Genomic DNA, 26,502 nt, shown 5'->3' on the forward strand with positions numbered 1-26,502 from the left:
CCTGACCCCAATAAACCATTTTGTTCAAAGTGTAGATGAAAAGAAGGGTTTTTATGACCTCTGTTCTTTTGCAGAAACACGGGGATAGATTGAGACCTGCAGCCTACTTCTCCAGCAGGCTGGATCCAGTGGCGGCTGGACTTCCTGTTTGCCTGCGTGCAGTTGCTGCAGCTGAAAAGGCGGTAACTGCCTCCAGAAATATTGTGGGGTATTCTAACCTCACCCTTTTGCTCCCACATGCTGTCTCCCTGCTTCTGTTGGAGAAAAATATGTCACATTTGTCAGCACAGAGATGGTTGAAGTATAACACAGTCATACTTGATATGCCTAACATCATTGTGAAAGTTGTACTGTTCTGAATCCTGCCTCTCTTCTCCCTACAGAGGACGATGGAGAGCCACATGACTGTGTTGCTCTCACTAACGATTTTTGTTCCCCCAGGGCAGACTTAAAGAGCGACCCTTTGGAAAATCCAGACATGATCCTCTATGTGGATGGTTTAGCCTCCAGAGATGGGAAAGAACAAAGTAGGTTTTGCCGTAGTCTCAGATCACGAGGTCCTCAAGGCGTCGTGTCTGCCCTCGAACCTGTCGGCGCAGGCCGCAGAGCTCTGTGCCCTCATTGAGGCATGCAAATTGGCGGCAGGGCAATCTGTCAATATTTTTATGGACAGTAGGTATGCATTTGGCGTTGTGCACGATTTTGGCACCATTTGGAAACACAAAAATTTTCTCACTAGCACAGGATCTCCCATTGCACATCATAAACTGGTCTCTGAGTTGTTGGATGCTGTTCTACTCCCTAGAGCCATTGCTGTGTGTAAGTGTGCTGCCCATACTAACAATACTGATCTTGTGTCTCAAGGGAATGCCAGGGCGGACGCGGCAGCTAAGTGTGCAGCCTCAGCTTCCAGTTCACCCTCTAACCTTGCTTTTCCTCAGGTTTCTACCCCCTGTTTACAGCTAGCAGACCTTCAGAGCACTGCCACCCAGGACAAGAGACGAGTCTGGAAACAGGCAGGCTGTATCTTTGCAAACTTGGTCTGGGTTTGTCCCTCGGGCCATCCCTGTCTACCAAAATACATGTTCCCTTTCTATGCAAAACTGGCACATGGCCTCACCCATGTGTCAAAAGGGGGGATGGTAGCAGAAGTAACAAAGAGATGGTTCTCAGAGGGGTTTTCAGATTATGCTGCGAAATTTTGCAAGCAATGCTTGATATGTGCACAACATAATGCAGGTCAAGGTATCAACTAACTCAAGCAGCACACCCAATACCAGACAAACCATTTGATCACCTCCAAATGGACTTTATTGAACTGACACCTAGTGAAGGGAAAAGGTATTGCCTGGTAATAGTTGACGTTTTCAAAATGGGTTGAAGTATTCCCCACAGCTAAACAAGACTCAGAGGTGGTAGTCAAAGCACTCCTGAGAGATATAATTCCTAGGTGGCGTATACCTAGCAAAATCTCAAGTGACAATGGAACACTCTTTGTTAATGCAGCCCTAAAGAAAATAGGAGCATTCCTAGGGACAGACCTGAAACAACATTGTGCCTATCATCCTGCCAGTGCGGGAGTAGTAGAGAGGGAAAATGGGTCCCTTAAAAAATAAACTAAGCAAAGCTTGTGCAGAAACAGGACTAGGATGGACAAAAGGTCCTCCCTGTTGTACTCACACAAATGAGGATGCAAACTAGGCCTAAACATGGATTAAGCCCATTCGAAATTCAGTTTGGATGAGTACCCAACACGGGGATAGGGCCAGCTCAAGGAACACTGCTGGACACCACACTGTGATGATGCAATGTTGAATTACTGTGCAATGTTGTCCTCTGCTTTGAAATCTATCCACAAACAGGTAAAAGAAGCACTTCTCAAACCCGCTGAGGGATCTACGACCAGGGGATTGGATCGTGGTGAAGGATTTCCAACGAACCAAGTGGAACAAGCCACGGTGGAATGGCCCAGTCCAGGTCCTGCTCACAACCCCAACGGCAGTGAAGGTCACAGGCAGAGTGACGTGGATCCACGCTAGCCACTGCAGGAGGGTTCCTGAACTGGCTGAGCAGGAGGAAAAGGAAGGCCTAAGTGACCAGACGCTGACTAAAGCTTGTGAGGAAGAAAGGCATCACTGCATGGAACAGTGCAAGTATCACATCAATCACGCACACACCCTCAATAGGGAAGAGTATTTCAGTGTCTAGCCGATAGAGAAGTCTTAGGGTTTCGAGTTTCCTCCAAGTCCCGGTGAGGTGGGACGAGGGCTGATAGGGCGTACCCGCCCTCTGAGCACCAATACACGTCAATAAGGGCAAGGGTTAACTCGGTAACATCACTGAGGCACTGAACAAGATGCGCAAGGTTGCTGAACAATTATGAGCAGACGAACATGGAGGAGATAAAGATAGCTGGTGGTGTTGGTTCAGTGGATGGAAGACTCTGATTCTATCCACCATACCGGTCCTGGGCTTAGGGATTGTGATGCTATGTTTGCTCCCTGTTTTCTGTCAATGTTGTACCGCATGTCTGTGTTTCAGAGGCAGCTGACAAATATTGGTTACCAGATGGTGAAAATAGACTCAGACGACTTGCCTGACTGGCCTCCAAACCCACATGAAGACTATAACCCACCGTTCGATGACATCAGCACAGCTGACATGAAACTAGTCCTGACTTAAAACACTTTCATTATGATTGTTTCCTGTTCTATTATTCCTGATCTATGTATATGGCTTGCTAGCATTCATTTAAGACGTCTATGTCTTATAAAAACAGCCTTAGCATTATCCCTGTACACTCAATGACGTGTTAAGTTGAATCTCTCTGGGAACTCTTATCACTGAAACTGTGTACAGTTCTTTCCTTTTAGAAATTATTATCCTATAGGATAATAAGGGGGGAAATGTGAAGGAAATTTAATAGACGAACATTATTATTCTCTGTGTTTCTGTATGTTAAGCTCAAGGAACTTAGTGTACTGAGAAGTTGTTTTTCCAATGCTGTAATAGCCTTTCTGTGGCCTTGGCTGGTGATAAGCAGGGTGTCTGAGTTCCTGCACATCTCAGAGAACGCCAGGTGTACGCTTTAACAAAGCTTCATAGAAAATCTTGAGCCAATCACGTGAAGATGCAAGCAGTAAGCGAATGCCTTTAGAGTATAATAGATACAGCCAAAAAAACACGACTCAGAGAGTGCGCGCGCACTCTCACATCACTAGAGGTGATGTTCTGCTTTAATTTTCTTTCTTTCCTATCTTATATTCCTTTATATGATTTACTATAATAAATAACTGAAAAGACGACTGCTAAGCGTTTTGAAGTGTTTATTAGAAATTTCCATTACACTACGAATGGTGCAATAAAGTAAAAACATCAAGTGAGCAGCAGTTCTGTGGACAGAAAGGCCTTGTTAATGAGAGAGGTGAACAAAGAATGACCAGACTCGTTTGAGCTGACAGAAAGGCTACAATAAGTCAGTTAACAACTTTGTACAATTGACGTGAGCAGAAAAGCATCTCAAAATGCACAACACATCAAATCTTGAGGCGGATGGGCTGCAAGAGTAGAAGACCATGTCAGATTCCACTTCTGTTAGCCAAGACCAAAAAGCTGAGGCCACACTGGGCACAGGCTCACCAAAACTGGACAGGTGAAGACTGGAAAAATGTGGTCTGAATCTTGCTTTCTGCTGATGCACATAGATGGTAGGGTCAGAATTTGGCACCAACAGCATAAATCCATGGACCCAACATACCTCATGTCAACAGTCCAGACTGGTGGAAATGGTGAGGGAAATGTTTTATTGTCTCACTTTGGGCCTATCCAAGACATACTCAAAATAAACTGAAAGCTGTTCTTGAACAACCTGGAGTACAAACGTGTTTGGTCTTTCCTGAAAGGTAACATTCAGGTTTTTTCACCATCAGTCACAGTCACTGTAAGTGCTACTGGCATTGACTAACAGAAGTTTCAACACACTGAATTAGGATGTTTTTCTTCCCATCTGAATATATATTTATTTATTTACAAACATGTGCCTGCAGTAGACAATAGCTGGGACTTTTTAGCTGGAAAATACAATGGGACCACATCATGAAGCCTTACCCAGGGTTCTAAGCCTTTTCAGTGTATCAGGACAACACGCAATGTTTCCTTACCACTACACCCACAATATTGCTGACATGCCTGTAAAAGTTGCCGCTACACTAATAAAAATAGGCATATCAGAAGCTCACTGGCCATGTTGTGAAAATTGTGCATGTACACGATCATCTAAGTTTCCAAATCTGTCATTGCTTACCCTAGGCTGACACTTGCACGACTTTTGGCCACGATTTTGTCGTGGCAAGTCGTGCCATTTTGGGGCACGAACTGGGAGGCTCCCCGCACTGTTCAAGACTAGTTCACGCATAGTTCACGACGAGTTCACGAATGCGTGCCCGTCCACATTCACGAACTGGCACGACGAGTTCACGCATAGTTTGCGCATAGTTTACGCACTTCCCGCATTGGCACGACGAGTTTGCGCAATTCGGACGGTGTCGTGCCGACTTGGGCACGCCTGTGCCATGCACAACCTCATCCTCATCAGATACCCACACGCAATTTCAGAAGTGGACCGCGAAGATCCGGACACACATGATCCCTGGTGGATGGAGGACTGACCGACACCTGCAGGGGCTGCTGCCTCTAACCGGCCATCATACCCAGAAGGATGCAAAGGATCAGCAAGACTACCTGTCACATTACTACATGTCCCCTGCTGGTGCTGTCCCTTGGCAAGAAATAATGGTAGTAGCTTCATGAGCTGCATCCACAGTTGTTCCATTTTTGAAATAAAAGAAACGAAACTCCCCCCCCCCAAAAAAAGTCATGAAGGAATAGAAAATAAAAGACATTAAAGAAAAAAGCAAGAAAAAAATTGCGAATGGCGAGAAGTGTCCGGGAAGCCCTATATATACCCCCGCACCGACGCGAGCGCCACTGTCGCGCAGTAGTCGTGAACTGCTCGTGAACTCGTCGTGAACTGCTCGTGCCATGCGCAAACTGTTCGTGAAGTGCGTAAACTAGTCGTGAACTGCTCGTGCCATCAATGCGTGACGGTGTCAGTGGGAAGGCACGGCCACGCTGCGACGCGCACCAATTCGTGAACTCGACGTGAGCTGTTCGTGAACTATTCGTGGCAGTTTGTGACGGTCGTGGCATGGCGCGCACTTCCACGCACTGGCACGCATCCTCCCGCATCGTCCCGACGAGTTCACGACGAGATCATGAACAGTTTGCGCATAGTTCACAACCCGGTCGCGAAATTTTGTCGTGACCAAAATTTTGAACATTTCAAAATTCTCGTCCCGACATGGCACGCAGTCACGACGGGTTTACGCACACTTCACGCCAGTTTACGACTAGTTTGCGCACTGGCACGACTTGAGTCGTCCCAATGTGTGCCACGGAATCGTGCAAGTGTCAGCGTACCCTTACTCTTGAATATTTTCGATTGTGAATACGATCATTAATAAGCGTATAATTTCTGCTTTCCAAAGAAATTTATCTTGTTAAAATCTGTTCAGTACTTTGGAAGTAACGGCAGATTGAAGTTGGTACAACAGAGTACACTCTCTGCTCGCATGATGTCGGGAAGCTGCCCGTGATTTTTGTGTCACAGGAAAGTGGCCGGGCTCTCTTCTGATGGTTTTCTGACTGGATTACTCGTGAATATCAATCAGATAACCCCGATCAGGATGTTCTCTAGCTCTCACAGTGTCTGATGACGTATTCAGTAAAATTATCCGTCTGCTAGTTTTGACGTTATGATTCATGGGAGACTTGAGGGTGTTTTCATAGCTTTACCTACTTATTTTTTCAAATCAAACTGCTTCCTGTAAATAAATAACTATTTTAGAATATAACTGTAGTTGTTTTGATAAAATATTGAGATCTTAGTGGTCAGAATGATATTTTTAAAAACCAGAAGTCAGAAACACGAGTAGCAATTTCAATTCAATTAATTGGAATTGTTTATTGGATGTGGATCACAGTTTTTTTTTAGGTTAGCCTTGAAAGCTGTGAATATTAATTGAAATAAGAATCATTCATATTTTTGAATATAAATAATAGTAGACCCTACTTTTGAGAAATACAAAGCCCTACAGAGCACAAACAGGTTATTAGAAATAATCTTTTATTACTTTTTAATTGAGTGTACCGATCAAGCTTTTTAAAAACCTAATTAGCATAATTAATGCTAATTAAATACTACTTTGCATAATTGGTTTTTACAAATTTTTCACATTTTATATTCAGTACACAACCATGTATGTGGCTACCAATTTCCAAGTAAATATATTGAAAAAATAAAACGTTATTAATAAAAAACATTTGATCTTATTTGTTAATTTGGCCCATTTTGGACCATGTTATCCTATTATATAATATTCAGCTTTCTAAAAATTAAGCCATTTCTTCAATCTTTGATTTGTAATATCTCAAGAATGGATAAACATATTTTAATTATGTAAAAAGTATGTTGTTTAGGATTTAATTCTGAATACAATGAGACCAGTTTCAATCAATTTGGACTGAATTGAAATTTTCACCTAATATGCTGAATAAAAAGACTTGTCAATCTTGAAAATGTGGTCTTTTGTTTAATTTTCACTTGTTATCACCTCGCAGGGGCAATGGCGCACTACCATGCGAATGTTCTACATTCAGACATACTCCACTCCCTGTCCACATAAGCACCCAGTGCATACGTAGCTGCCCAAGTAGTTCCATGTGGAGATTGTCACTGATCATGCTAGTCTGGTTTACCTCCTTCCTTTTGCTGTGTTCATGGTAAAATACCATCCATGTTAAGAGGCACGGTAGTGTAGTGGTTAGCACTGTCGCCTCACAGCAAGAAGGTTCTGGGTTCGAGCCCAGTGGCCAGCGGGGGCCTTTCTGTGTCTGCATGGGTTTCCTCCAGGTGCTCTGGTTTCCCCCACAGTCCAAAGACATGCAGTTAAGTTAGGTTAACGTGGGGCGGCCTTGGGCTGAAGTGCCCTTGAGCAAGGTACCCCCTGACTGCTCCCCGAGCGCTGTAGTGTGGCTGCCCATTGCTCTGGGTGTGTGTGCACATGTGTTCACTGCTTCAGATGGGTTAAATGCAGAGGATGAATTTCACTGTGCTTGAAGTATGCATGTGACAAATAAAGGTTTCTTCTTCTTATGTGCCATGCACGTAATATGTGCTGGTCCCCGACTTAAATCTGGATAGTCATGTATCGTAATTGAATGGCTGAAGCTGAAAATAAAGCTCACACTTGGTGGATATCAACTGGTTGTTTTATTCTTATTCCATAAATATGTCACCAATATAGCTGAATATTAATTATAATAAGCCTTCAATCAAAAACAATCACAGCAACTTTTGGCAAAAAATCTCATTAATATTACCAAAAAAGAGTGACTTTCAGGGAGGCCTGCAAGAGCCAGGACATGCACTAGAATGCATCTCCAAGCATGTAGAACCCGTGAGCTTTCGGGGGCCATAGGGCGACCCCCAAATCTCCGGCCATCATGACTGGTGCCACTACGCTGATATTTTGGTCTAGTTAGAATCCTGCTTACCTACACCAAGATCAAATTTCATAACAATACAACAGAACATGAATATTTAATGCCTTATTCTAAGCTTTATTGCAGACACAGGTCCATATAACACATTATACAGTATAAATAATATAAAAAGAAAGTACAAAAATACAAAAAAATGTGCAAATTACAAGATATACAGGCTACTGCACCAATGCCACCTTAATCTAGAAGTGAATCTATAGCAGCTTTTCAACGGGCTGACTAGGGCTTCAGTTATGTGGTTCTCTGACTTGTCCAAGCGACACATAAAACTAAACATCAGCTGTCTTAAGAGTGCCTCACAAGTAGGCACTCTATTGGACACAAACAACTGACTAGCACTATGCCACCTAGGGACACAAAGCAGCAACCTCATTGCATCATTGTATGCTACCTTGAGCCTCTGCATAGTCTTTTTCTTATAGTTAGACCATAGTTGGGCAGTATAGAGAGTGTGCACATGACGTCACGAGGTCACGTGATATTTGTTTATCTGCCATCTTGGACGGCAAGGCCACGCATAGAACTTAGACGAACCCGTTCGAATTATCAAGTGTGTGAGAGTAGATCTTTCGAGAATGGTTATATCTTGTTCAGCACTTGGTTGTACCAATAGACAGGGCCAAAAGGAGGGCCTGTCATTTTATAGATTCCCCACAGACGAGGAGAGACGCGCAAAATGGGTGTCCGCTGTGCGAAGAGAAAACTGGAACTCCAGTTCTACCAGCCGAATTTGTAGTGAACACTTCATATCAGGTAGGTGTAATCTTCTAATTCAATACTCCTAGTACATCTGTTAAGTTGATTTTCGGATTGAATGATAACTGCATACTTAGAAACTAGACAGTACAGTATTTGTGGCCGTCAGTCCGCTTGATCTCTAACGTTTAAAATGGCTATGCCTAGCCCTACTACCCTGGCCTAGTCTATGACAATGTTTTATATTTTTGGCTCATATATGCCTTTGCAAGGCCAATCCATAGTAGGGATGGCGAAAACTAAAAAAAAAATCTTGACTGACCACCGAGCCTCATTAGCCGGTTAAAGTTGGCTAATGTAACAGGGATGCAAATGGCGGATGCCGCCTTTTTCACGGATGAATCGTGCAGATCTGATTTTTTTTTTAGGGGGGGCGTTGGAGTGTCTGAATAATTTCATCAAAGTAAATTCTGTATTAAAATTACTAAATAAGCAAATGCCGTTACAGTCCATGAAACAGGAAGTATAAGTATGAGAAGAAAACAGTAAATCAGAAAGCTGCGCACATTTGCGCAGCTTCCGCGCAAACGTGCGCAGCTTTCTGATTTACTGTTTTTCAGACAAAAACATACATATTTACAACCCTGTCATTATCTGGAACTGAGTTTAGATTTCGAACATTCTTACGATAAAACGTCCTGCATAGTCTCTTTATGATAAACGTCTTAATGCCACTTACCTGTGAGGTTATCAAGTAGACATTCTTCTTCGGAACCTTCCAGAGGTATAGTTGGGATACCCATCCCGCAACAAAATATTTATAAGCTTCCAGGCTCTTGTAAGCTTCGAGGGCTTTGCCAGTGTAACACGATTGACAATTAATAAGAAAATTGTAAATGTCGTGGTAGGCCAGATCGGGCAAATCGCCGGCACCGCAGCTCCGAATTTCCCTGAACAAGGATTGTGGCAAGTTGTACGGATCTGCAATCCCCAACCTGAAACACTTTTCCACGTAACGCTGCCTCACGTCACCTTCAAGATGCTGAACAAACTTAGACAAGTTATCGCGCGATGTAGATGGGGTATTTTCCGAATTTTTTTGGGGATTACTCCCTGGATCCATTACGCTCGCGCAAAGTAAACAATCCTGATGCCGTCCAATATGGCGGAGTACACACGTGCGGGTCACGTGACTGCACATCCTCTATAGAGGGCTACCACATGACGTCACCGCGCTGTGAGATTTTGTTAGGCGCCATATTGGAAGACCAAGTACATGCACTCACAATATAAAACAAAGTACGAGGGAGAGTAAAGTGACACGATGGATGATAATTCTGGTTATGTGAGTACATTACCAGCTGCAGAAAGGGCACGGTATGTGGAGGAACTCGCTGTGATTGATGGGTTTGACCCATATGATAAGACTCGCGGCAAGGGAGAATGGAAACATAAGGAGGACCTGACACCAATTCTGCCATCTGTTTGCTACCCAGACATTGTAAACTATTTGTTGTTTACACCCAGTGCCTACACTGCTGACTTGAAAGCCTACAAAGGGCTACAGGCTTACAATTATGTTGTTAGTGGCTTGGTTCGTGATATTACAGCCGTGATATTACAGCTGTTGTTAAGAATAACCTACACATAGTTATGGCCAAAGTAATCTTGTTGATATCTTTTAATAATATATATTTTCAGTTGAAAAATTAATACTTTTTGTTACTATTAAGGTATCCATAATTTAGGTTAATTTATCCATTATACATATGTATTTATGATATATGCCTACACAACAACTATGCTTTATTTATATAATAGGAGGGAGAGCAAGCCCCAAACCATCCTAAATTATTATTATTATTATTATTATTATTATTATTAAATTGTAGAAGTCTGGGAGGCTTGCTCCTCATACAGTTATCAACTTGGGGCCAATTTAGCATGTTTTAAATCTGAATTTCTTGCGTTTGCTTACCTCAGTGTCCACAGATCATGCACAGACTTATCCATTATATCCACAGTTTTTTGCCAAGTCTCACACAGGTTTCTTTCAAGTCTACTGTTGGGCCAATAAATCATAAATAAAACAGCTCAGATTTGTTTGTTTAAGTCATTTGCCACTCCACTTTATTCTCGTGGGTTCACATACCGCTGCCGTTATTTCCCCCTAATCACAAGTTTGTTGGTCTTCCAATATGGCGCAGGGTCTGTTTACTTCCGGTTTCGGGTGACGTCAGTGAAATCCCTCTATATAACGGTGTGATGTAAGTTCTGAACAGGGAACACTTCACAGAATCAGAACACACAGAAAACTTCCTAATAAGCAGTGTTGCCAGATTGGGCGGTTTTAAGTGCATTTTGGCGGATTTGAACATGTTTTGGGCTGGAAAACGTCAGCAGTATCTGGCAACACTGCTAATAAGCATGTTAGCTTGAGAATAAATTTTACAACATTGTCGATATAGGTCTTTGTCATCTGTCCAGTCATCAGATATGACATGTCCTAGGTATTTACTTTCCTCACACACAGCAAGGGGACTGTCTGCCAAATAAAAGGTGGGAAAAGTTAATTTCCTATCCCCAGTGCTTCTAACTATCATTATGTGGCTTTTCTTAGCGTTATACTTTGTCATGATCAAGTCCATACTGAGAACACACCTTCAACATCTGCTGCAGTCCAGCACTATATGGACAAAGCAGGACCAAGTCATCTGCATACATAAGATGACTAACAGTAATGTTGCCCACAAGGCAACCAGTTTTTAACCTATTTAACTGATTTGATAATTCATCCATATAGACATTAAATAAAATAGGAGACAAAATTCCTCCTTGCCGCACACCATTACTGACACAAAATGGAGCAGATATCACATTGTCCCATTTAACCTGAAATGTTTGATGGACATACCAAAACACTAAAATTCTCATTAAGAATTTAGGGACACCTCTATTTAGCAATTTTATAAATAATTTTTCATGATTAATTCTATCAAATGCCTTTGATGCATCAATAAAACATAAAAATACAGATGAGTTCAGGCTTGTGTACTGTACTTAAATATAATCTCTTTAAGAGCATAGATACACAGGTCAGTTCCATGTTTTCTTTTAAAGCCAAACTGGTTGTCAGAAGTAAGAACATACATTTCTAGCTTTGTTAACAGTATTCTCTCCAGTACTTTTTAGACAAGATGCTGGCTAATGCAATAGGTCAATAATTGTCAATGCTATTAAGCTTACCCACTTTGTCTTTAAGCACAGGCACTAGTATTACAGACATAATGGAGTTGGGTAGGACCCCATGAACCAGACACCCAGTAAAGCACATGGAAAGCAAAGGGCAGCGCTTATAGCTGGCATATTTTAAATGTTCTGCAGTGATGCAGTCCATACCACAGGCTTTGTTGTTATCCAACATGTTAATGGCATCACAGATATCTGCTGCCCTAACTATCATATCTGCAAAGAGACCAGTATGTTCATGATTAATTATAACAGAATTACTTTTAACACAATTCAAAAGGTTACAATAGTGCTCGCGCCAAAGCTCAGCTATTTTTTCCGGACTACTAACACCTTCAATGTCAGACGGTAGGGGAGTTTTATTGTTATTCATGGCTTTGACCTCTTTCCAGAAGTCAGTAAGGTTGGTATTCTGTAACTCTCTGGCAAGTGAGTCTGCTCTCATTGTGTTTTAATTTTTCTTAATAAAACGGAGTGCATACTTAAATCTAGCATTGGTGCGTTTTTTCATATCTAGCAATACCCCCTGTCTAGGCCTACCTGCCTCTGACCAGAGTCTAAAGGCCCTCCTTGCGTCAGCATACTGCTCAGCCACAAACTCATTCCACCCAGGTCTGATGTTAGGTACCTCACATTTACTTTTACAAAAGGGTTCACTGGAAGCATTGAGACATTTCACAATAACATCATACATGGCATAGAGTTTTTCAGCATGTTGCACATCCTTACAGTTCATATTTGAGCACATTAGGGCCTCTTTAGGCAATGCAATATTATTTGAAAGATTGTCCGATAGCGGAAAGTATCCAGCCATATCCTCTCTGCTCAGTTTTAACCAGTCCAGTTTACTTGAGGAAGCAGGATTATTATTACTGGACAGCAGGGGGATATTCTCAACATTTAACACTGCAGCAATAGGTATGTGATCAAAGGTGGCGAGTTTATAACATATCTCCACATTTTCCAGAGAGACATGAGCATCAGCTGTGGTCACAATATGATCTAGCCAAGATGTTGTGTGCCATGCTTCACTAACATAGGTAAAACTTGTATTAGGCAGCATAGCTTTACTGGATAGAATTAATTTAGACTCATTACAAAACTGCTGCAGGTGTGCTGCAAATAAAGATTTGCTGTCTGCCATGTCAGCATTAAAATCACCCATGACATAAACACAAGATGAGCTGTTGTCCTCTATAAAGGTCTGAATAAAGGCTAACCTGTTCAGAAATTCATCCTCATATGATTCATATGGTGTATAAACATTTAAAACAGTAAACTTCTTTGCATTACAATTAAACTCTAGTCCTATGGCCCAGTCAACATTTAAACACACCACCTTCACCAGTGGGTCATATTTAATGTTCCACAGTATAGCTACACCCCCAGCAATCCTACCTCGAACCAGCTTCGTGCTGAGATCGGTAGTGGACTCTCCAGCCCCATGGAAATTCATGATTATTGTTACTTATTTATATGTGTAATCTTTTTGGGAAACTGTTAATAAGGACCAAAATAAACAATTACTACTACAACAACTATGTACCCACCCATCTTATAATGGCTATTTCAAGTATGATAATACACCATGTCACAAAGCAATAGGCATCTGAAAGTGATTTCATGAACATGGCAATGAGGTCAGTGTTTTTCAGCGGCCTTCCCAGTCACTGGATCTAAATCCAATAGAACACCTTTGGGTGTTCTATTGGGAGATTCACAGCATGAAAGTGCACCTGAAAAATCTGCAGAAATTGTGTGATGCAGTCATGTCAACATGGACCAGAATCTCAAAGGAATGTTTCCAACATCTTGTGGAATCCATGCTGCAAAGTACTGAGGTTATTTTGAGAGCAAAGGGACACCCTACCCAGTATGAGGATAGTGTTCCTAATAAAGTGCTCAGTAATTATATAAGGTAATGTACATAAGTTCAACAAACCCACACTAACCAACCTAGACATTTCCCCTCCAGGCTGCCAGAAGTTGCCTTCCCTCAAATTTTGAACTGCTTCTTTGGTTAGCCAACTTATTTCATGTTTGTACACTATAAAGAACATGGACTTGTCTATCATTGTAAAGCATTCCAGTCTGCCAGCCAAACTTGTGAGTTCTAAACCTTGCCTTGTTTTTGACTTTCATGCTTTTTGGCTCTCTGGTATTTTAACCTTGCCTGGTAATTCGCATACTTTTGGATCATGTTTTAGATTTGTCTATGTCTCAAAGTATACTCACCAGCCACTTTAATGGGAACTTGTTCTTGATTCTAAGACTCCTGTTCTTGGCTGACAGGAGTGGAACCCAGTGTGGTCTTCTGCTGTTGCATGCTGAGATGCTTTTCTGCTCACCATGGTTGTAAAGAGTTGCTATATCCTTCCTGGTAGCTTGAACCAATCTGACAATTTTCCTCTGACCTTTCTTATGAACAAGGCACTTCTACCCACAGAACTGTCACTCACTCAATGTTTGTTGTTTTTTTTTGCACCATTCTGTGTAAACTATCAAGACTGTTGTTTGTGAAAACCCCAAGAGATCAGCAGTTTCTGAAAGACTCAAAACAGTCCATCTTGCACCAATAACCATACCACAGTGAAAGTCACAGAGATCACAATTTTTCCCATTATGATGTTTGAATTGAACATTAACTGAAGCTCTTGATTTATATCTGCATGGTTTTATGCATTGTGCTGCTGTCAAATGATTGGTTAATTAGATAACTGCATAAGGTTATCTGCACAGGTGTATGAGTGTAAGTGTATTTTTGGTAACAATCAGTACTGTTGTGACCATCATTTGCCTGTTATTAAACCTCCTGAATATTGTTCCTTTCTCTGCCTCTGTGAGCCCTTTTATTAGAAAAAGGCTTTGCCTACAAATCTGGATTGAGTGGAAGTGCATGATTTCTTGTCATTTCCCAAGGTTAACTGCTTGGCAACCACAAACAGAAGCAGCAAATGTCCACTACCATGGAGGAAATCATCTGAATTTGGAGTGGAGAATTGCAAGCACACACCACGTCACATCTAGGCACTCAGAAGAGTAACACAGTCACTTCCACTAGCCTGGAAGTGAACCAACATTGCATCCCTCTCACTTTACCCAAAAATATGATGGCTCTTCTGGTAACAATGGTTTCCTCATGCAATGTGTCATTCTCTTTGCTAGTGTTGCTGCACGTTTTTCTAGGGATGTTGACAAGATTTGCCAGGTGCTCACCCTGCTTACCAGAAGAGCAGCTACATGGGCTAGTCCTACCTTCAACCCCCACAATGCTGAACCATACGTAATGTTTTCGGCAGAAATTTCTTGAGGTGTTTGACCACCCTGAAATGGGAAAGAACACTGGAAAAAATTGAAACAAGGTAAGCAAAACTGCTGCTAAATATGCACTGACATTTTATACTATGGCTGCAAAGAGTGGATGGAATAAATGAGCACTGAACACCATGTTAAGACAAGGTCTCAGCAACATGCTGCAAATGGAGCAGGGACAATTCATTGACGCTCAACCAATTCATCCAGCTCAAGACCATACAGACAGCCTGCTCAGTGCCCATAAAATTAGCTCCACCTCCAGCACCATTTTACCAGTCTCAGCCCCCATGAAAGAACCAGAACTCATGGACGTTACTCAGGCCAGTCTGCCTTCTGGGGAGAAGGAGTGCTCCCTTACCTTTTTCATACCAAAGACCAGGGTTGGATCTGAGTTATTTGACCAATGTTCAACCATTCTTTTGTCAGTTCAAACCAAGCAAGAAAACACAGGTTAATTCCTAGTCATAACTATTCAGATCGGACCTGGGTCACAACCCAGGAGAGATGCTTAACAGTTACCTCGCAGGATCAAAATGGGCAGACATCACTCACACACACTATCTGGATCTCACGCACTCTTTTCCTCTTGGCTGCACTGTCTCCGCACCTGTCATAGGCAAGGCTTTCTCTGATCTAGCTTTAGTTGGCGCCCTATATAATGAGAATGTGCATCATTTCTGCACACAAAATTTAAAAAATGCACTCAAACAGTTTTAGAGAAATTAACTGATATGTTTTTTAATGTGACATAACCCAGCACCCTATTAACATTCATAACTTAAGAATACACCGCATCCCTGCTATAACGAACTGCTTGGGGGATGTCCAAATACACTGCAACCCCGCTAAAATAAATGAAGTCTTAGAGCTCTTTTTCTTTAAAAGTTGAAAGTTAATTTTTTTGGGATACCATATTCTTTAGACGGGGCGGCACGGTGGTGTAGTGGTTAGCGCTGTCACCTCACAGCAAGAAGGTCTGGGTTCAAGCCCCGTGGCTGGCGAGGGCCTTTCTGTGCGGAGTTTGCATGTTCTCTCCGTGTCCGCGTGGGTTTCCTCTGGGTGCTCCTGTTTCCCTCACAGTCCAAAGACATGCAGGTTAGGTTAACTGGTGACTTTAACTGGTTAGGTTAACATGGATTGGTAACTTCAGTGCAGACTTGATTACTTATTGTTTGTTTCTGGGTGGAAGAGGAGCGCATGGCTCAGTGGATTTTTATTTTTTATTTTTTTAAGACTCCAGCTCAATTGTCACTAAAGACAGGGGACACAAACTTTGTTATATGCAAAAGTTCATAGTAAGAGAGTTCGTGACAGTGGGGTTGCAGTGTATGTTTATTTTGCATGTCAAAATGTTTATTCATGTACTGATCGTATGGGGTGCCAAGTTCATGCAGGTTCTGCATGTGTGTGTGTGTGTGTGTGTGTGTGTGTTCATGTGAAATGGTGAGAGCTAGTATTTTGCACATTTTAATTTCATAGATAGAAATTTCAAATAGATAGAAAATTCTAAAGGGTTCACAAACTTTCAAGCACCACTGTATGTAAGAACAGCTTTCCTGCATACATTCGCAGTGTGCGGCTACGAGCTTGCCATTTTCTTCATTGGTAATCCATGGAGTTGAAGTTTTTTTGGTTATTCTTTGCGAGTGGCTAACCTGGAATAGAATATAGGTTGTATTCAGTCACGTGACTTTTGCTTGCAAGTTTACTTCTGATGAATGAAGTGGTGGTTAGGCAAACCAATTTGGCTGCGATTATGCAAAGAGCTCGTGAAACCATCTCTGACTATTTTTGCAGTTTAGAGGCCAATGCACAGTCAAGACACTTTCAGAAATGTACTCTTTGCAAGCCTCACCGCCAAGCATTGCCCGAATGCCCAATTTGCCTGACCAAGACGCTCAGGCAGAAATATTTTAGTGTGAGTTAGGCCTGTTCTGGCACACCTATGGTCACACTTGATATTTGTGCGGCCCCCAAGACAGAAGTACATCTCACTTTCTACTAGGGATGTCCTGATCCGATCACGTGATCGGAAATCGGGCCCGATCACATGGTTTCAGACTCGATCGGAATCGGGCATTGCCTCCCGATCAGGTATCGGATATATATCTATATAATATATTCTCATTTTTAACACATCAATAGCTATGCGTTGGCACAGAGTGAGACCAGACCTCTTGTCTCAACACAGCAACATCAATGCGTGCAGCATGACATCACTTTGTAGCGGAGATGCTATTGGTTATTGGCTGCCTGTTGCCGGCAAAGTTGAACACGGAAGCAGTTCGAAGCGGAAAGCAAAGCATGAGATCATTTTTTTTTCGTTGGATGACAAAAGAAACGGGCTCAAACCTGAAAGGGTAGAAATGCTTGTTTTCATCAAGAAAAACGTTCATTTCCTTAATTGAAATTACTGTACACCACTGTGAGATGTGTTCTTAAAAGCAAATTACCGGCACTGTGGCACTTTATTTTTTTTATTTGTTTACATTCCTGCCAGGTATTTTAAGGTTATTTTTTTTTATTTGTTATTTATTGTTCAAACTGCCTCACGTAAGTGCTCTGTTTGCTAACGGAGTTGTTGGATGTTAAAATAAGGTGTTATATAAAAAATGAGGAACATCCTGGATCCGTTTCTTTCCTCGTCTTTATTTTTTATGGATTATAAGAAGTATCGGATCGGGACTCGGTATCGGCAGATACTCAAAATCAAATGATCGGTATCGGATCGGAGGGCAAAAAAACCTGATCGGGACATCCCTACTTTCTACCCTTATGTGTGGCGTGCACGCAGCGCACGCGACCCGCACGCGACATGAGGGGCAAGACTCTGGGTATATCTATTGGGGGAGGAACCAAGGAACCGATCATGTAGCATGTAGCATTGTAGAAGGGAAGAAGACCACCTCATTTGCTGTTTTTATTTGAGTATATATGTTAATTTACCATGCAAACGTCAAATAACAAAACATGAGTATAAGGGAATAACACATTTTATTTTAAAAAATCCCAACTAAATAGCCCAACAGTTTGAGCACTGAAACACACTTTGACTCTGACTCCGAGCTACTGTCCTGCTCCTACTCCTGCTGAGTAGTGAGAGGGGATGTCAGGATGTCCTTGTCCTTATCACTGAGCATGGCACAATGGCCTAACAGCGATGATGGGATTGCAATGTCCTCACTTCTGGGCGTCTTTAGCTGAAACATACATGAAAATCAGCATAGATATAATATTAATTACATAAGCATATAGATACCGAAATGAACGTTTAAAGCATGTGTATTATAGCGCAAGAGGTTTAATTAGTATTTATCTGTGAAAATACCTCTTGCGGGGTGCTGTGCCTCCTGCCGGCTTGAAGGCATACTTCTCCCTGTATATGCAGGGCTTGCTGGTGCTGCTACCATCATCATCAAATTCTTCCTCCTCCTCCCCCTCTGCTGTTTTAGGCTGGGTTACTTCACTTTTGCTCGCTTCTTCTTGGGTCCCATTTTCTAAACTTTAAACTGAAAATTTTCAAATTTTTTCCCACAAAATATCCAATGTTCTTCAGTCGAAAGACAGATGCAGAATGCTGCAGACATGCTGGTTTTATACCCACTCCTGGCTTGCGTCACACGCAAGTTATGAGTGATTGTCACGTGCTAATCATATGCGTCACACATGCTTGACAAGTGTGGCCCGTACTCCTAGCGCAGGAAACTGGTAAAATGCAAGTCACACACACTCCACACTCACTGAATACACACTGATCACGTGCATCAGACATACGCTTTCCACGGGCTAATGGCGCAATTTTTCCCACGCCTCGAGGAAGTCAGGCATGCAACCTGTACTTGACAAGTACTTTGCCTGTACTCCTCCCCCAAACTTTCCCCTGGGTTCACCGTAACCCTGTGGCACAGCTGTGAGCTACCAAACCCTGCAACCCGTGAGTGTCCAGAACACTTATGGCGGGTTGTGAGTGTGGCATTAACCATACAGATACAAATAAATTAACATCACATCATTGACCCTTATATTAATGCTACCTAGTATTTTGCAACTTTCTGTAAAAATGTTCAAAATGGAACAACACGCAAAACAGACAAAACATACTATTTTGTTAATGTGAAAGTGTTTTAAAGACGCAAATCTTACTTCAGGACATGAGAGAGCCAAGAGATTAACAGAAAATGTATGTCTCATTTGGGTGATTATAAGGTTCAAACTTTAGGAGGGATCAGCCCACAGTGAGCATGTATAGTATTCAAACAATGAGAAAACAGAAATACCAGTGCAAAAATAAATAAATAAATAAAATCACATTTGTGTTTACATGTCTGTGTTGTGTATTCCTACACAGTATATTACACCTTTTTCCCATAAAGAAATATTCTAAGGAAATGGTATGATAATTTCAAACATGAGAGATTTGAAGAGATTAATATCAGCTAATTCCTGTGTCCCAACAGAAAACAGCACAGATGTAGCTACTGCAAAAGAAGCTTGAAACAACACAAATGAATGCAACCACCGTGTTACATTTAGTCAGTCAGAAAAGGGTTTCATAAAAGCAGAGCGCTAAAAGCACTATAACCAAAGCCATAATCCATGTAAACATCATAGAAACAAACCATCAGCAAACACAGAAAGATTGTGTGAAAGCACACAGCAGGCAGACTTATGACATGAGCAAAAATCCTGGAAAGATTTACACTCGACCCTTTGGTTCAATTTACAGTGGTGCTTGAAAGTTTGTGAACCCTTTAGAATTTTCTATTTTTCCGCATAAATATGACCTAAAATATCATCAGATTTTCACACAAGTTCTAAAAGTAGATAAAGAGAACCCAGTTAAACAAATGAGACAAAAATATTGTGCTTGGTCATTTATTTATTGAGGAAAATGATCCAATATTACATATCTGCGAGTGGCAAAAGTATGTGAACCTTTGCTTTCAGTATCTGGTGTGACCCCCTTGTGCAACAATAACTGCAACTAAACGTTTCCAGTAACTGTTGATCAGTCCCGCACACCGGTTTGGAGGAATTTTAGCCCATTCCTCAATACAGAACAGTTTCAACTCTGGGATGTTGGTGGGTTTCCTCACATGAACTGCTCGCTTCAGGTCCCTCCACAACATTTTGATTGGATCAAGGTCAGGACTTTGACTTGGCCATTCCAAAACATTAACTTTATTCTTCTTTAACCATTCTTTGGTAGAATGACTTGTGTGCTTAGGGTCATTGTCTTGTTGCATGACCCACCTTCTCTTGAGATTCAGTTCATGGACAGATGTCCTGACATTTTCCTTTAGAATTCACTAGTATAATTCAGAATTCATTGTTCCATCAATGATGGCAAGCCGTCTTGGCCCAGATGCAGCAAAACAGGCCCAAACCATGACACTACCACCACGTTTCACAGATGGGATAAGATTCTTATTCTGGAATGCAGTGTTTTCCTTTCTCCAAACATAACGCTACTCATTTAAACCAAAAAGTTCTATTTTGGTCTCATCCATCCACAAAACATTTTTCCAATAGCCTTCTGGTTTGTTCACGTGTTCTTTAGCAAACTGCAGGCGAGCAGCAATGTTCTTTTTGGAGACCAGTGTCTTTCTCCTTGCAACTCTGCCATGCACACCATTGTTGTTCAGTGTTCTCCTGACGGTGGACTCATGAACATTAACATTAGCCAATGTGAGAGAAGCCTTCAGTTGCTTAGAAGTTACCCTGGGGTCCTTTGTGGCCTCGCTGACTATTGCACACCTTGCTCTTGGAGTGATCTTTGTTGGTCGACCACTCCTGGGGAGGGTAACAATGGTCTTGAATTTCCTCCATTTGTACACAATCTGTCTGACTGTGGATTGGTGGAGTCCAAACTCTTTAGAGATGGTTTTGTAACCTTTTCCAGCCTGATGAGCATCAACAACGCTTTTTCTGAGGTCCTCAGAAATCTCCTTTGTTCGTGCCATGATACACTTCCACAAACATGTGTTGTGAAGATCAGACTTTGATAGATCCCTGTTCTTTAAATAAAACAGGGTGCCCACTCACACCTGATTATCATCCCACTGATTGAAAACACCTGACTCTAATTTCACCTTCAAATTAGCTGCTAATCCTAGAGGTTCACATACTTTTGCCACTCACAGATATGTAATATTGGATCATTTTCTTCCATAAATAAATGACTAAATATAATATTTTTGTCTCATTTGTTTAACTGGATTCTCTTTATCTACTTTTAGGACTTGTATGAAAATCTGATGATGTTTTAAGTCATACTTATGCAGAAATATAGAAAATTCTAAAGGCTTCACAAACCTTCAAGCACCACTGTAATAAAGCAATCACAAAACAAAGAGGAGTCATTTGAAGACAGTTTGAGGATAATTTACTGCTGTTACTACTTGTTCTTTTCATACTTATTAAAAGAGTTACAAAAGTAAAGGAACTGAATTGAGTTAAAGAAAGATTCACTGAACATTTTGGGGTCTGGGGGCTAAGAAGAGTGATTACCAATGTTGTATCACTCACCACATTCAGTTGCAGAGGTCCAGAACCAGGTCTCAGCAATTTCCTCTGACTTGCACTTCCACTACTCTGGACAGTGGCTGGTTGTCTCGCAGACTTAGCTGCTGAAGAGATGAATCCTTTAATCCAATATTAATACAGACTTTTTATTAGAATAGTGTGCAGTACATTTACTAAAACTGTTTTTATTTGATAAATGTTTTTATCCCAAGCATTTTACAGTTTAGAGATTATATAATCCAAGTATTTGAGAACTAAGGGCTCAATTAACAGTCAAAGCAGTTCTTTAGGTTGCTCTGGATAAGGGCGTCTGCTAAATGCTTGCAACTGTAAATAAATAAGCAATTTAAACATGACAGTAAAATCCATATGTAAAACTGCAGTAATGCATGCAATTTATACAGTATGATTTGATGTCAATCAATTGAGGTTTACATTAGTTAGCCTTCTTATGCATAAATTTACAGACACTCAGGATTCGAATGATTTTCAAAAATTCTGGAATTTTCATGAATACCAAATTTCTCGTGTAAATACTCATGTGAATGATTTACTGTATGAACAAATCTTTTCACATCTAGCTTGATAAATGAGACCGAAGGAACTGGTACAAAAGATTTGACCATCACTGTTCAGTGCTGTTACATATAGTATTTCTGCTGCATGTAGCTAATGCAATGTACTTGTAAATAACAAGTACAACATCTAGTATATAGTATTGTATATAGTATACTGTATAGTGTGTATGCCTTGACACATCTGTTGCACAGGTAGTATCAGATATAACACTGTACCTGTTTGTTCTGGTAGCAAGCTGGCTACCGGTAATCCAGACATGGCATTCTGTGGAAGAGGAAATGAATGGCACCTCTGCAGGACTCCTTTAAAAGGAGGGTCTTGAGGTGACATGCCAGGAGGGTGAGAAAAGGCCTGAAATGCAATAGATCAAATTAGATACTAACCACCTAGTGTCATAAATATCAACTAAATCAGCAATGCTAACTCTATCAAGAACCCGATTAATCCTTTAAGGGTGCTTTTAAATATGCAGTATTTAGTCCATTTGAATCTATTCCTGATTTGTTAAGGCTTTTGACACAGTCTGGTTAGGTTAGAATGAGCTGGAACAGCCAGTCTGATACTGCTTGTGAGAGAGGCAGCTTTGTTCCACATACAGTATATGTGATGCACCTCTGATTCCACACAATGGCTGGGAGTAAAATCAAACATGCTATGCATGGTGGGTGGCATTATTATTATTATTATTATTATTATTATTATTATTATTATTATGCTTTTAATAGTTTTGTGCACTCTGGTCCAGAATCAGCAAATAGACAAAAAGATGAGAAGGCATTCTACTTTTCTGAATCATTTTCAGGTGAAGTGGTGGAGTGAAAAATTAGATAATGACTTAAACATTAGTGGAATAGCCAGATGAAACACAGGAATGAAAAGCTGCATTCAATAATATTTTATTTAAGGAGCTACCACATTTTGTTTTTTTGTGCATAAAAGCACATGCATTTCTTTGGATTGAGAAGAGCAGTATTTTACAATCCGAAATCAGAAAAATGTGGGACAGTATGGAAAATTCAAATAAAACAAACAAACAAACAAACAAACTGGTGATTTCTACATTTATTTTGACTTTTGACTTGGGTTTTATTGCAGACAGTATGAACTCAAGAAATTTCATGTTTTGTCTCATCAACTTCATTTTTATATTGTGGCAGTGGGGGCATGGTCGAGCATCGGTTTGTGAATGGAGGATGAAGTCAGGGAAGGTGAGTGGCCAAATCGCTACAACTTTTGTCAATTAATGTGTGTCTGTGTGTCTCTTGCAGTGACGGCGCTGCATAAAAGGAGTAAGAGAGCAGAGGAGTGGTGGATTGGGACTTGAACACAACGGTGTGTGCGTGTGTCTGTGCGTGACTGTCCCAGTTGGGAAAGTGCTGTGCTGAAAAGCATAATAAAAAAAAGCATATCAAAATGCTAACAACAGCCTGCCGTACTTCTGTGCTCCACCCATATCTGGGCAGCTTCTACAGTGGTGCCGAAACCCGGGAGTGCAGAAGGGAGCCCCTCCATGGAGTCTTCGCCCTTCAAAGACCTCACTCATGCCCTCGCCACAGCACAGCAGAACCAGCATCAAGCGCTGATCACCCTCTGAAAGGAGCAGGAACAACGCTTCAAAGCCTTGATGCTGGCCCAACAAGAAGACCGCCAGGCATTCCGGCACCTGCTCGCGTCAGCAGGGTCCTCGACCACCACTGCAGTGGACCCTCCCCACCTCACCCTAACAAAGATGGGTCCACACAATGATCCAGAAGCCTTCCTCGCACTCTTTGAGCAAGCAGCTGAGGCGTGGGGTTGGCCAGTCGAGCAGCGCACACTACACCTGCTTCCCCTGCTGACTGGCGAGGCACAGCTCACTGCGCTGTAGCGCCCTGCCAACAGCCGGCTTGTATATGCAGATTTAAAGAGAGCCATTCTCCAGCGTGTTGGCCACTCCCCAGAACAACAGCATCAGCGCTTCCGCACGCTGCGCTTGGAGGAGGTCGGTCAGCCATTCACATTCGGCCAACAACTCCCGGACGCCTGCAGACGGTGGCTGAGGGCAGACGACCGCGACGCCAAGGGAATTACTGACCTGGTGACACTGGAACAGTTCATTGTGCAACTTCTGGAAGGGACGGTGGAGTGGGTCCAGTGTCATTGCCCGGCGTCGCTGGATCAAGCCATCAAGCTGGCAGAGGACCACATGGCGGCGGTTCCGACGGCAAGAAGACATGCTTCCCCTTCTCTTTCTTCTCTCTCTCCCTCTCCCTTTGCTTCCCGTCCTCACCCTGTTCCCCCACCACGGAGGTGGGGGCCAGCTACTCCCCAGCTGGCCCGATGCACCCATGGTGTCCTCCCGTTTCCCCCTTCCTTGTCTGTGTCTTCTCTCCCCCAGGTGAGTGATGTCCATAACACCAGTGCAGAGGGAGAGCCTGGGCCAGTGTGCTGGCACTAGGGGGAGCCGGGACATCTCCAAAATCAGTGCTCTGCGATGGAGGTGGGCACGTTGGTCTGGGTCCCTGATGCACCAGAAACCGCCCTCGATCGGGCCAGAGTGTATCGCATACCGGTATGTGTACAAGGCTATACATATCAGGCCTTGATGGATTCTGGCTGTAACCAGACCTCAATCCACCAAAGCCTGGTGCAAGGTGAGACATTGGGGAGAGCACAAGTGATGCAGGTATTGTGTGTGCATGGTGATGTTCACAACTACCCTTTAGTGTCCGTCCACATTCTATTTCGGGGAGAAAAGCATAGTGTAAAGGCGGCAGTTAATCCTCGTCTCACCCACTTGCTGATTTTGGGGACTGATTGGCCAGGATTTAAAGAGTTAATGGAACACATAGTAGGAAGTGGGTCCTGCAGTAATACGTCTCAGGAGGATCCCGGACTAGCATTGGCTGGAGAAGCTGTCACAGAGCCGTCTACATCAGCACCACCTCAGGGTGACACGCGGGGTGAGGAGCACCCCGCCACTCCTCCCTCTCTCAGGGATTCCCTTGAAGATTTCCCGTCACAGCAGTCGCGAGACGAGACTCTGCAGCATGCGTTTGACCAAGTGAGAGTAATCAATGGTCAAATTCTCCAGCCAAGTGCGATGCCGGCCTTCCCTTACTTTGCTATTATTAAGGATAGGTTATACTGAGTGACACAGGACACTCAGACTGGCGAAAAGATAACGCAGTTATTAATCCCAAAGAGCTGTAGGGAACTCGTATTCCATGCGGCTCAATTTAATCCCATGGCCGGACACTTAGGGCAGGATAAAACACTAGCCCAAATAATGGCCAGGTTCTATTGGCCAGGGATTCGCGGGGATTTCCGTTGGTGGTGTGCGGCATGCCGCAAATGCCAATTAGTAAATCCCGTGGCCACTCCAAAAATGCCTTTGCGGCCTCTCCCTCTAATCGAGACCCCTTTTGAAAGAATCGGGATGGATCTCGGCGGGCCATTAGATCAGTCAGCATGGGGATATCGCTTTATTTTAGTTCTGGTGGACTATGCAACGTGATATCCGGAAGCAGTACCTCTCCGCAACATCTCAGCATGCAGTATTGCGGAAGCACTCTTCCGTATTATCTCCCGGGTCGGGATTCCAAAAGAAATCCTGATAGACCAAGGCACTACGTTTATGTCACGCACACTGCGCAAACTGTATGGGTTATTGGGGATTAAGTCTATCCGCACCAGTGTCTATCACCCACAAACGGATGGCCTAGTGGAGTGTTTTAATCAAACACTCAAAAACATAATTCGGAAGTTCGTAAGTGAGGATGCACGTAATTGGGTTAAATGGCTCGAGCCCCTGTTATTTGCAGTTTGAGAGGTCCCGCAAGCCTCCACAGGTTTTTCACCACTTGAATTATTATATGGGCATAAGTCACATGGCATTTTAGATGTGCTATGTGAAAATTGGGAGGAGGGACCTTCGCCTAGTAAGAACTAAATTCAATATGTTCTCGACCTGTGCACAAAACTCCACACGCTCACTCACTTAACCCAGGAGAATTTGCGGCAGGCACAAGAACATCAAGTCCAACTGTATGACGGGGCACGTGCCTTAGAGAGTTCACACCAGGAGACAAAGTGCTCGTATTATTGCCCATGTCAGGCTCCAAATTAATCACCAAGTGGCAAAGGCCTTTCGAGGTCACACGGCAAGTCAGGGACATTGACTATGAAGTGAGGCAAATGGACAGGGATGTGGCATTGCAAATTTACCACCTCAATCTGTTAAAACGCTGGAATGAGGAGGTCCCTGTGGCGTTGGTGTTGGTAGTCCCAGAGAAGGCGGAGCTGGGGCTAGAGATACCAAAAAAAAAAAAAAAAGACATCTCCAACTACTCCGGTCCCTTGTGGAGACTATCTCTCACCAGCCCAACTCACAGAGGTGGCCAAGTTGAAGGATTTTTCCGATGTGTTTTCACCCCTGCCTGGCCGCCCCCACCTCATAGAACACCACATTTGAGACGCCCCCGGGGGTGGTGGTGCACAGCCGCCCTTACTGCCTGCCCAAACACAAGAAAAAGG

The 26,502-nt window shown here is 42.6% G+C and overlaps 1 protein-coding gene across 1 annotated transcript in view; it reads right to left on the reverse strand.

Annotated features, from left to right (window-relative positions):
* The window catches only part of LOC132890110 (spermatogenesis-associated protein 13-like), a 399,897-nt gene that overhangs the window by 260,145 nt on the left and 113,250 nt on the right, over positions 1 to 26,502 (reverse strand). Inside the window, exons 4-5 of the mRNA XM_060926899.1 lie at positions 22,203 to 22,338; positions 21,412 to 21,527 (exon numbers count right to left, since the gene is read on the reverse strand). Of these exons, the coding sequence (XP_060782882.1) occupies positions 21,412 to 21,527; positions 22,203 to 22,338 (252 nt within the window). The remainder of the gene's footprint in view (positions 1 to 21,411; positions 21,528 to 22,202; positions 22,339 to 26,502) is intronic.

The sequence above is a fragment of the Neoarius graeffei genome, chromosome 8, assembly GCF_027579695.1.
Source record: "Neoarius graeffei isolate fNeoGra1 chromosome 8, fNeoGra1.pri, whole genome shotgun sequence".
Taxonomy (NCBI): Eukaryota; Metazoa; Chordata; class Actinopteri; order Siluriformes; family Ariidae; genus Neoarius; species Neoarius graeffei.